The sequence below is a fragment of the Solanum stenotomum genome, chromosome 9, assembly GCF_019186545.1.
Source record: "Solanum stenotomum isolate F172 chromosome 9, ASM1918654v1, whole genome shotgun sequence".
In the NCBI taxonomy this organism is placed as follows: Eukaryota; Viridiplantae; Streptophyta; class Magnoliopsida; order Solanales; family Solanaceae; genus Solanum; species Solanum stenotomum.
Genome location: NC_064290.1, coordinates 10,505,376 through 10,516,911, shown reverse-complemented (window position 1 = coordinate 10,516,911; position 11,536 = coordinate 10,505,376). Strand labels below are relative to the sequence as shown.

The window sequence follows — 11,536 nt, the reverse complement described above, 5'->3', positions numbered from 1 at the left end:
TTCAAACCCTTCTTGTATATTGATGAATTTTAGTGAATTCAATTGAGATGACTGTATCTATTTTCTTCTGTATCAATTGATCAAATTGTTCGATCCTGATAATTATCACCTCTTCAATATGGGGATTTCCAAACTTTTTGAGTTTTGCACAAATGGAATCTGAAAAAAATAAATTAATATGGGAAATTTCAATCAACTGGCAGCTTCATAGAGGCAGAGTTTTTGAAAATTGATATTAATATTCCGTTGAATGTGGGGGCTAGATTTTGTTGCCGTGGAGATGTTTGATCAAAGTCCCAAAAAAATTTTAGTTTAGTGGAATATTTTGAACAATTATGATTTGTTCAACACATTTTAATACTTGAACAAGTAAGCATTATAATTTTGAGTATGCATATCTAGACATCTCAACTATGAACACTCCAACTTATAAAATGATCATCTACACACCTCCAAAATTTATGTATCGAGTGTCCACAAGACACAATGAGAACGAGTTGGGAGTGTTTAGTTGTCAATTGAGACCAAGTTGAGGTGTCTAGATGTGCCACTCTCAAAGTTGGAGTGCTTATTTGCCAGCTGAGACGAAGTTTGAGTATTTGTTTACGCATTCTGATTTCTTTTTTTTTTCTCAAGAACTCATCTCTCTGAATATCTGCAGTTCTGTTGCTCTCTCATTTGAAAGTTCAATCAGATGCTTGGATAATTGTTTCAAATTCACATTATTGTGGCAAATTTTGTGTTCAACTATTGTATATCTATTATGGATTCACAAATTTAACAAGAGTTTGACCTTTTTGTAGCTTCAAATAGCTGGTCCCGAACCCGGATAAGGAAAGTGGTTTGCAGTAGGGTTATGGCCAGGTTCAATGGGGAAGTTTAGTCAATGCCACTGTTCGCAATCTCAGTCAGTTCTCTTTCTCTCCTTGTTTGTGTTTTTTTGAATTTCTGTTGAACTAATATTTGTGTATCACCATGACTTTGGATCCTTTACAACCTTGTTTAATTATATTTGATCTCTAGGTTGATTTAATTTTCTCGTGTATCTAAAGTCCAAATTCATCTTCTCCTATTATGTATCCAGAAGAAAAAGCAAGTTATGCTATCCCTATACTCGATATTTATTTGAGGAGCTCTAACTGCAAACAGGGAATCAATTTGTTATTCAACATAGATAGTAGAACTAGAATAGGAATGCCCAATGGGATTGTAGATATACCGAATACAGCAGCTCTGAGCCTAAATATCCTAGTGGATCTTAAGTAAAACCTTATATTTCGACTATATTAAGTGTTAAAAGCCTACAAACTATGGTTTCACCACATAATTTTCCTGCTAATTGGCCTTTCTTAGCTTACCAATCACCTTTAACTACATGAAATAAGGTTTATACATTCATTATGTCATAAAAAGTTTTGCCACATCAAAATATAATAGTAAAGTCACTGAGTTAGTAAGTTATTGATTTGACGAAAATAATGTGAAATTAGCTCTCACAAAAATGTCAACTACATTCAGTTCTTGTTTCAGTCAAACCAGAATGGTGGTTTTTCCCATGTTCAATGTGTCGTTATCTCTATGTTGATTTGACACTAAAATGTTTATGTCTCAACCATTCACCAAAGTCTGCCTATTTTATTATTACCTTCTAGAGTCAACATTTCATCCACAATATATTTTGCTAAATCTACAAGATCATTTTGTAACTAGGTTAGTAATACAAGAATCGTTTCATCAATTTTACATTATATATTAAGGAAATATCTAGAATCTAAGACGTATGCGCCAAGTTGGGGAAGGGGAGAACATAACATGTAGCTCAAGGGGACAGGGGCTTGCTGGACAAATCCCAATGCCAGACCCCAGCCTCGCGCCACAAGGTGCAGTTGTTGTGCTGATTGTTTATTTTCCAAATTGGTCTGAAATGTACTGCCTGTAAGCTGTTGTTGTGTTGATTGTTTATTTTCCATCTTGCTTGTCTCTTTTGTTAAACAATATTATAGTATCTGAACTATAAGTCTCGTCTCATTTCTTCTGATGCTTATCTTTTAAGTCTTTTGATTTTCATATGTGGAACTTGTTGTTTGTCTAAAAGATAATTATGCCTTTAGCCTTCCTTGGTAATGTTGCAAATGAATCATAGCCTGCAAAACTAAAACACCAATTAGCTAAAAAATCTGAAGCGTTGTTGCCTTCTCTGTGTGTGCACTGAAGTTGTATGAGATCTTCTTCAATAACTAAAGTCTCCACCAATCAACCAAGGAAGATTAGTATCTTTACCACTAAATATGTCATTCCACAAATCAAGTCTTTCTCCTTCAGAACATTTGGCAGATACCATAGTGATAATCATTTGCTTCTGATTCTCCAAGAATGATATTTTTACAGTGATTGATTGGTCTATAGCACTGATTACTTCCACATCTATCCCTTCCTTAGCAAAAAAACATATCTTTCCATTGATATTGTTCAATTTTCTTTTATATCTCCACAGGTGTCTCATATATTGAAATGGTTCCATAAGAGCTATAAGAAAATACTTATGATGTCTATTTAACATTTGCAATCTATTATTCTGATATTCCAAAAGATGGCCTTCATCATTCATCTAGCTACTTTGTTTGTGGTCCATCTTTTTGGCACAACTCTTGTATGTTGCTGATTGTCTAAGCTTATCTGCTTTTTGCCCTTTTAACAAATTTATATATATAATGCTGCCTTTTGCATATAAACACAGGATATACAACCTGTTATACAAGCATTGTTAGGCTAATATTTTATTAGTTGATATAACATATTTTGACTTCAAGCTCATCTCATTGTCTCATTTTATTTGGTAGTTGAAGGAAATTTTATGTTTGGTTTAGTTATGAAAGTATTCTACACTTCTTATCATAATTTCACTGATATATCAATTTATCTACTTGAATATAGAAGAAAATAGATGCTAATCCCTTTCCTTTGTTACTTTGCATGTGAACTCTCTTCGTCTCTCATATGAGTCCATCGAGACTTCCCCTTTGCATTTTCGTTGGGTTGAAATCTAACACTTTGTTCGAGTCAATCTTGTAAAGAATTGTAAGCTAATATACAGGGGGAAGGAGCAGATATACGACAAAGAGGCCCAAAACAAACATATGTTTTTCAAAAAAAGCTGAAAAAGGAAATAAAATTGGCCCCATGTTTCTGGGCAGCAGAAGTTTAGGCACGAAAGGCCCAAACTCATTCTCTCTCTCTCTTGATTATTGGATGGTATTTAATTATTTTTGTTTTAATTAAATCTAACTTGGATGGAATTTAATACTTGGATTAACTTATTTAAATGAAAAACTATAGGTGAAGCTTTACAATGAAAAAAACTAATATTTCGAAGAGAACCACATGAAATAAAAGGTCAACAAATTTCCTTTGATTAGCAATGGTAAAAAAGGAAACACTAAAACAGATATAATACTCTTGTTTGATTTATTTAATACTTCTATTTTATTATTTTCAATAGGCATATTTGTATTGAGTATAAATACTAGGTAAACAATTGAATAGTTTATATGAATATTTTGGTAAATGAATTTTGATAAACAAATGTGTACTTTTTTTAGCGAGGTAGGGGGTCACAAGGAACGGGGCCTCGTGGGGTGGGTGGGNCATCGTTTTCTGATTGCATTATTATTTTTTTTTTAAAAAAGGCCTAAAATATAAGCTGATAAAAATATGCCTCTGCCCAGATTTGAACACACAACCTCGCGTGTAGTAGAGCAAATTCCTGAACCCCCAACGCCACTAAGCTATGCCTTTGGTGTATGTATGTTCAGGGGGTTCAATAGTATATATATACACGTAAATTGATATTTTAATCTTTATATATATAGTGTAATTTTTCGACGAAGGGATGAACCCCCTTGGTTCAATGTAAATCCACCCCTGATAACAACGCAATATTTCAGGTAACCGGTGTAGATTTCCCTCCTATCCTTTGTTTTGATGGCTTGATACAACAAATTTCCAATGCCAATTGTTATACCAACCAAAAGTCTAAGAACAAACCTGGAGAACAACCAAATGTCATATTCATATTAGAAAACTCGAACAACGGATATCTAAACAATGTTTGGTATCTTTTAAGTCTTACTGTTGCTCGACTTTGAAGAGAAGATTGAAAATGAAGCCAACAGAAGAACCAAATGAATAGGCAGCCAACATCGAGGTTACGATCCTCATGTTCTGCATAAGACAGAAGATTTACATTATAAGAAGCAACTTCAAGAATAATTCAACAGACATTGATCATGTACGTACCACTCTCTCTGGTGGAGTAAGGTAAAGCAAGATTAAATTTGCTACATAATAAAGGACTGAGTATTTCCCCGCAGCTATCAAGATCCATTGCAAAGTGGATCCACAAGTAATGCTCACCATGGCACAGAAGAGACTAAGATATACCTATATTTTCAGCAAAAACAAATCAATCTTCTGAACTGTAAGAAACTGAAATTCATTATTGGTAATGCCTAAAAATCTTCTTGAGAATTGAAATTGATGAACGATGACGATATAAGAATTGGGGATTTAGTATGATCATATTTTAATTGGCTATTACGTAGTACTAAACCAGATTACAATAAAGAAAAATCTGACAATAGTTTCATGAATTGCAACATCTCTATTCTTACGTTCGTGATCAAGTAGAAGGAAAGTAAAATTTTAAGTGTTAGGATGTATGTACCATCTTCAAGGTTGAGTGAACTTCGTCGGAAATTTCATCCATATTCATCACATCATCTCTGTTCCAATTCCTATTGAAGTACCGTTTCACACCATTAATTGCCTCATCTTTCATCTCTGAGAAATTTTCTCTGTTTTTTCTTTTGCAGAGAGAACGAAAATGAGCTCTGGTTTTATATAGAGAAGTGTTTTTGCTGAAGTTCATTACAAACCGTTATTTCTTTTCGGATTTGACTATTTTACCCTTCAGTTATACGCTGAGTCTTGGAAAAAAAACGGAGGTAGTTTCGTCTTTAAGCTCAGATTGCAGGGGCGGCTCTAATAAATCGGTGGCCTAAAGTAAAATCCGAATGGAGGCCTTAAATTAGAATATATTTTTTTTATGAAGTTTATTATAGCCAATTATTTAATCTTTCTTGAGACATAGTACTCATAATTTATCAAACTTCTATTACTTCCTTGCTCTTTTATGAAAAATTATATTTTCTACAAATTATAAGCGATATTTTTTTTAAAAAATATGTATAACCTATTGTATTTTTAAAAAATGAGGCCCCTCAAATTTTGGGGCCTAAGGCAGTTGCCTTTTTTTCGAAGCTGTAGAGCCGCCACTGTCAGATTGTTGGCGGGAAGTTTTAGAAATACTAACTTTTATGGGGAATTTCTGTTTTCTTTTCCTCTTTTGAGTTTTATAAATTAATCACATTGCTTAAAAACATATATCAATATTTTATTAATCTTATGTCTAGGGTCTTATAATTGTGTTTGACTTTTGAATATCCTGAATATTACTAATTTTATAGGTGTACTAATATTGAAGACGACGTTTCCACATTGACTTGGCTCACACATTACCCAACTTGTGAACAACAACAATGTAGAAAAAAAATTCGAGTTAATGATTTGGAACAATGATTCTCCGTTAGTCATGGATGATCCATTCATTCGAAATTATATCGAAGACTTGTTGAAGAATATAAGGACTCAAGTGTTGCTGAAACTCATTAAACCTCTCTATAAAATTTGGCTTTAGGGTCCCCAACTTGTTGAGACGGGCCTTGATCATGTTGACCAAATAAATAAATTATTTGAAAGTAGCGACAACTCAAAGGGGATGAAGAAGTATACAGCTATGGATGAATGGAACGTACAATTTCACTCTCTTTATCAAACCATTAGCAATGAAGTGGGGTAAAACCAGTGTTCAAATGAAGTTAATTTATTTTTGTTATTTTTATAAAGATTAGCAGCAAACTACAAGTCTGTCCATTTATGGTTTCAAATTTACAAATTTAGCTCTTTGTACTTTCCGTCAATTTTTTAATTGAACTCTTTGAGAAATTTTAAGGTAAAAAAAAAAAAAAAGCTTAAAAGATACTCATACTCTTCTACTTTTAGCAAAGATTGAAAAGAAGGAAAAAAAAATAGAGTTGAGTGTAGATTTAGGATCTATACTTGTTACCATTTCAACATCACAAAAGCTAGAAGAGAACACCCTTGCAACCCAAGGGACTGGAGTTAGATCCATTCTTGGTCCCAACTAGTATAAAAACATCACGTGTTGAATTTTCTTACTGCACTTTACTTATTATTACTTTATTGTTTTTTTTAAATTTGAATTGAGTCTCCATTGATCATTGATGTGCAAAAAGTTACAATTTGAGTTTGGCATCCCAGATTGTACATGATCATTGAGTTGAGACTAAATCATAAGAGCTATCCTAACCAAAAGAACCTTTATACAAGTCTGTTGAAGGGGGTTCATAGTTTGACTGTTCCTAAATGAAAGTAAGCTCCATTTGTTCATAATTACAAGCCCTTCACTTGTACAGGGAGTTTAGAGAAGGAGTTGAAAATTTGATTTCTCTCCAAGCCATGACTGATAGTGAACAATTTATCTGCAGTTTACTTTAGACTAACAAATTTCAAATTCAATCAGTAAAATGTAGACGTAAAGGAATATATGCCCATCATTTACAGTAAGCTGCATATTCTACTCTCTATTTATTCTATACTTCCAAGCTGCATCAGCTTTAATTGTGTTCATGTTGTTCAATTCCTGCACCCTGCAGGTATAGCCTTGCAGCATGGATGACTATGCCCGGTAAATGGAAGAAGACGGTGAGCATGCAGTTGACGGAGTTAATATCTCCAAAGTCTGCATCGTACAATATTTCTTGGCTATATATCATAAGATACCCCATGAACAATATCTGCACAGTGTGTATCTACAACAAGCAGTATTCAACAAGTCAAGTCATATTATTCATTTATTAGACAAACTAGAATCAACGAGTTCAAAATGACTGACATCACATTCTATGCATACAACTGCTTACTTTTATCACCAAAAGAGCTGAGCGACTCTTGTCCAAAACAATGAAAACTAAGGCATAGAGCGGTAGAACAAAACAATATTTCATGCAACCGCGGTAGATTTCACTCCTTTTCCTAGCTGTGATGGCTCTACACAATAAATTTCCAGAGCCAATTGTTATACCTGTCAAAAGTCTGAGAACAATGCTGGAGAACAAGCATGGAATGTCAAGATTATCCAAATATGGAACAGGGAACAACAAGCTGCTAATCAACTACACATACAGAAGGAGCAGAGGTACAGAGCAAGCAAATGTGTTATAACATACTACATTAGCCAAGAATGCACAAATTCGAGTAAACTGTGCAAGAATGATACAAAACGACTATGTATTATGTTAAATTCATCCTCTCCAATACCCTTATCTTGTGAAAAAGAGCAGCACATTTAGGCACAAGTCCTTATTACACAATTTTCCATTTAGGAATTCTAGTAAATCTAATGATTATTAAGTATACACCAATCTCTCTATCTACACAATTGAAGAAAGTAAAAATCAGGTTCTTGATGATATGATATGACAAGAAAGCAGTAAAAAGAAAAAAAGAAAAAACTTAAACAACAGATATTTAGCATCTTTTGAGTCATACCGTTGCTTGATTTCGAAGAGATAATTTGGAAAAGCATTAACAGAAGCACCGAATGAATAGGCAGCCAACATCGAGAGTAAGAACCTTGTGTTCTGCCTAAGACATAAGATTTACGTTATAAGAAGTGACTTGAAAAATAATTCAACAAAATCTACAAGCCATTGATCATGAACGTACCACTCTCCCTGGTGGAATAATGTAAACAAGATTAAACTTGTTACATAAGAAAGGACTGTGAATTTCCCCCCGGCTACCGAGATCCATTGCATGAAGGATACAAAAGTGAGTAGTACATGGCACAGAAGAGAATAAGATAGACCTATATTTATTTTGAGCAAAAAACTAATCAATCAGAGGAAAAGGGGAAATCCAATACTTAGAGGCAGAAGCAAAAATGTTCCAAAATGTATGTACTTACCTTCATCAAGGTTGTGTGAACTTGCTCAGGAATTTCATTGAAATTCATCATGTCGATTCGGTTCCAATTCCTATTGAAGTACCATTTCACACCATTAATGATCTGCAATCTCATATCTAACAAATTTATCTTCTTCTTCTTTTTTGCAGAGAGAAGGAAAATGAGCTTTGTTTTGTGTTTTTGCTAAAGTTCGTTACTAACCGTTATTCCTTTTTGGGATATTTACGATTTTACCTTTCAGTTTTAAGCTGAATCTTGGAAATAAGACCGGGGTAGTTTCGTCTCCACGCTCAGGTTATTGGCAGGAACGTTTAGGAATAACTTTTGTGTGAATTAGAGAATTATAAGGGTGGTGAATGTAATATTTCAAATCACAAGGGAGGTATGTGTTTCTAAGGTAAATAGGAAGGAAGGTCTCGAAAATTATGCTTTAAAATTGTTATTTTATTAATATTGATACTAGATGTTGAATTTTCTTGATTTATTTGTATGCTTACTTTCTTTATATTTTGAAACTCATTACTAAGAAAATTCAGACTCCTCCATTAATATTATCGTGTTGCTTCACTCAAAATATAAATAAAATTGTTTGTCATCTACTTAATGTAATCTAATTTCCGAAACGTGAAACTATTGATTTAGAAATAACTGTCATTGTAAATTTTAGATTTAACTCCTACATTACATATATAGAACTCTCGCCTAAAACGTTATTGTAAGTGATGCTTTAGCTTTAAAATATGTAGGGATGACAATGGGGCGAGGTGAGATAGAGCTTTTGCGGGGGCAGGTTTGCCCCGCATCCGCCCCGCCCCATTGTCATCCCTAAAAACATTCATTAGAGTAACAAATTATAAAACGTGTTATTTTGGTGAATTATTGAGAAGTTATATGCAGTTGAGAACACACACAATTTTATTTTGTTTTTAATAAATTTGAACGGAAAGTGTTTACTAAGAAGAATTTACCATTTGTTCAGGTGTTAAATTGATATAAGTTATAGTTAAAATATTTAAATGAAGTCAAAGTCCATGGTCTTTATTGCACTAACTTGAAGAAAAAAAAAAGAAATTGAAGAAAATTTATGTGTATTCATTCTATTCAAGATTTTGTATGGCGTAAGGTAATCAACCATGCAAAAGAATATTCAAATTTTATTTACCGTATGGTGTACATTTTATTGGTGCTGTTGGGAAATCTGCACAAATAGGATGAGTCCGGAGCCAAAAGGGCAAAAAAAATTGCCAAAAATTCCAAAAGGGCATATCATATTTTTTTAGAACCAAAACGGCAAAATCGCTCCTGCCGGAGCGATTTTCCTCTGACACATATTAACGCCGTGTACTCCGTTAACATAAAAATCGCTGCCAGGGCAGCGATTTTTGTCTAATTTTTTTTTTCTTTTTTTTCACTATAATCGCTGGCACAACAGCGAGTTTTTAACTCTAATTTTTTGCCTCCACCTAATATCGCTGCTATGGCAGCGTTTTCATAGAAAAAAAAAATTGGCAGCTTTTTGTAAAAACTTTTTTTTAGAAAATCGCTGCCCTGGCCGCGTTTTCCTAAATTTTTTTTCGAAAATCTTTTCTTAATTAGACTGCCTTTTCAGCTTTTTTTGTTAAAAAAATTATTTTTTAATAAAAACACTGCCTTGTTTTCAAAACGAAAAAANACATATCTCGTTTGCGTGCACGGGGTTCCGAACGAGATCGGAGTACCCCGTCGGGGTTTTTAGTTGTTGAAAAAATTGCAGAAAATCTGCAATATAATGCAGATTTTCAGAAATATTTCCAAAACTTCAAACTCTCTTAACTCTCTCATCTCTCAACCGATTTGGGCGATTCAAAAGGAAAAGTTGTGAGATTTTTCAAGGGCAACGCGTTGGTGAGCTCGGATAGTGGTTTGGGGTTCCCGTTTGAGGTAATTTCGTGATAAAACCTGACTGCAGTGCCTTTTTCGAGTCCTTATTTTTGGTATTTTTGTTTTGGTCATATCTCACTCATTTTAGCTCGGTTTTGGGTGATTCGAAATCCCACGTGTTGAGAATTGTCGTGGCTTCATCGTAGAGTGTTCAAAGAGTGTTGGTCACCTTTTGATTTTCATTTATTTTGAGTTTTGGACTGCTGCTGTAGGGTTTATTTTAATTGATTAAAGTGTGGTTTCTTGCTTGTTGGTTTTGCTATGTTTTGAGCCTCGAATTGTGTTCCATTTTGGGACATAAGTTTGGGGTGCTGTTTAGGGTCTCTTGACGGGGTCAAATTCGGACAGTTCGGTGCGGGTCCCACGATTCCCGTTTTGACTCCAAAATTGACCCGTCTCCGTTTGTTGTGATTTTGGTGTCTAAATGACTGTAGTAACGTTGTGAACCTATTTTTGATAGCGGGGCAACATTTCGAGGTTGTTCGGAAAGGGAAAACTCCGGTAAAGTGATTTGGAGAGCGTGCGATCGGCCTTAAGGTAGGCTACGACTTTCCTTCTTTGAGATTGAGCTTAATTGTGTAAAAACATGTCGATTTGAGTGAATTGGGGGGTGGGTACCAGTTTACTACCTTACTTTGATTAGATACCTCATGTTAGAATCGATTGGCCATATTTCGGGTATAGTATCATGTTATCCGGTTTAGTAGAGTTGCATGTCTATGTGCTAAATGTTATTGTATGCTTGCATGCTTTGTATCGTATGACTTATTCATCCTTAACCGTAAGCATGATGTCCTTAGTCTAGGTTAGGCTAACATTGCCTTAGACTTATGACCCGTGTGGGCTGGATAGCCTTGACTTTCTGCCGACGTCGTTCGGATGACTTAGCTCCTTGTAGACTGGAGTAGCAGACTTGAGTCTGATAGTTTGAGCCTTAGATTAGGCGTTATCGCTGCTTGCTGCACTTCTGTATCTTCTCCCTCGCATTCTGCGGTTCCGGCGCATTCTCGAAGATTTGGTGCATCACTAGAGGCGTGGGATTGAGATAGTATAGGCATGGAGCCTTTTCTGTGATTTCCTAGAGTGGACGGCGTTCCACGGTGGTTGTTGTGGGATTGGATCCTATTGGAGATACCATCACCCCTGGGGTCGTTCTTTCTAGCTGGGCTGGGAACGTATCGCTGGCTGGGTAGACTCGGTGATATTGGCGATCGCCCCCGGGCCTCTCTTTCTAGCTGGGCTGGGAGTGTGCTGCTGGCTGGGTGTCCCCGGGTCGCTCTTTCTAGCTGGGCTGGGAGCTGACTGCATGGTAGGACGACTCGCGATATCTACCTCACTCACGGGTCCCTATTTCTAGCTGGGCTGGGAGTGGACTGTTTGGTTGGGTGCCCCCTAGGGTCACTCTTTCTAGCTGGGCTGGGAGTGCACTGCTGGCTGGGTGGAGTCTGATGGATTATCTTAGTTACTTTGGGCTGAGATCCCGATTTTCTTCTTTCTCAGTAGACTTAG

General features: G+C 35.4%; 2 protein-coding genes across 2 annotated transcripts; both read right to left on the bottom strand.

Moving 5' to 3' along the window:
• Window positions 1-2,088: 2,088 nt before the first annotated feature.
• On the bottom strand, window positions 2,089-4,837 carry LOC125877263 (bax inhibitor 1-like). Its single transcript, XM_049558610.1, has 5 exons — window positions 4,724-4,837; window positions 4,297-4,440; window positions 4,130-4,221; window positions 3,896-4,044; window positions 2,089-2,144 (listed from the first exon to the last, which is right to left on the bottom strand). Exons 1-5 carry the CDS (start codon window positions 4,835-4,837, stop codon window positions 2,089-2,091), a joined length of 555 nt encoding a protein of 184 aa, XP_049414567.1.
• A 1,918-nt stretch (window positions 4,838-6,755) lies between these two features.
• LOC125877262 (uncharacterized) lies at window positions 6,756-7,967 on the bottom strand. Its single transcript, XM_049558609.1, has 4 exons — window positions 7,867-7,967; window positions 7,690-7,781; window positions 7,062-7,245; window positions 6,756-6,950 (listed from the first exon to the last, which is right to left on the bottom strand). The coding sequence occupies exons 1-4, from the start codon at window positions 7,951-7,953 to the stop codon at window positions 6,756-6,758; spliced, it is 558 nt and encodes a 185-aa protein (XP_049414566.1). The 5' UTR covers window positions 7,954-7,967.
• Window positions 7,968-11,536: the final 3,569 nt, after the last annotated feature.

Excerpts from the sequence above, each read along its gene's own strand:
- LOC125877263 (XM_049558610.1), bottom strand. The coding sequence starts at position 4,837 with ATGAAAGATGAGGCAATTAATGGTGTGAAACGGTACTTCAATAGGAAT. Across the intron at positions 4,222-4,296 it reads TTACTCCACCAGAGAGAGTG|AACATGAGGATCGTAACCTC; the intron begins GTACGTACATGA and ends TGTCTTATGCAG. Across the intron at positions 2,145-3,895 it reads ATTTACATTGAACCAAGGGG|GCTATGATTCATTTGCAACA; the intron begins GTTCATCCCTTC and ends TTAGTTTTGCAG.
- LOC125877262 (XM_049558609.1), bottom strand. The coding sequence starts at position 7,953 with ATGGATCTCGGTAGCCGGGGGGAAATTCACAGTCCTTTCTTATGTAAC. Across the intron at positions 7,782-7,866 it reads TTATTCCACCAGGGAGAGTG|AACACAAGGTTCTTACTCTC; the intron begins GTACGTTCATGA and ends TGTCTTAGGCAG. Across the intron at positions 7,246-7,689 it reads CTCTTCGAAATCAAGCAACG|CATTGTTCTCAGACTTTTGA; the intron begins GTATGACTCAAA and ends CTTGTTCTCCAG.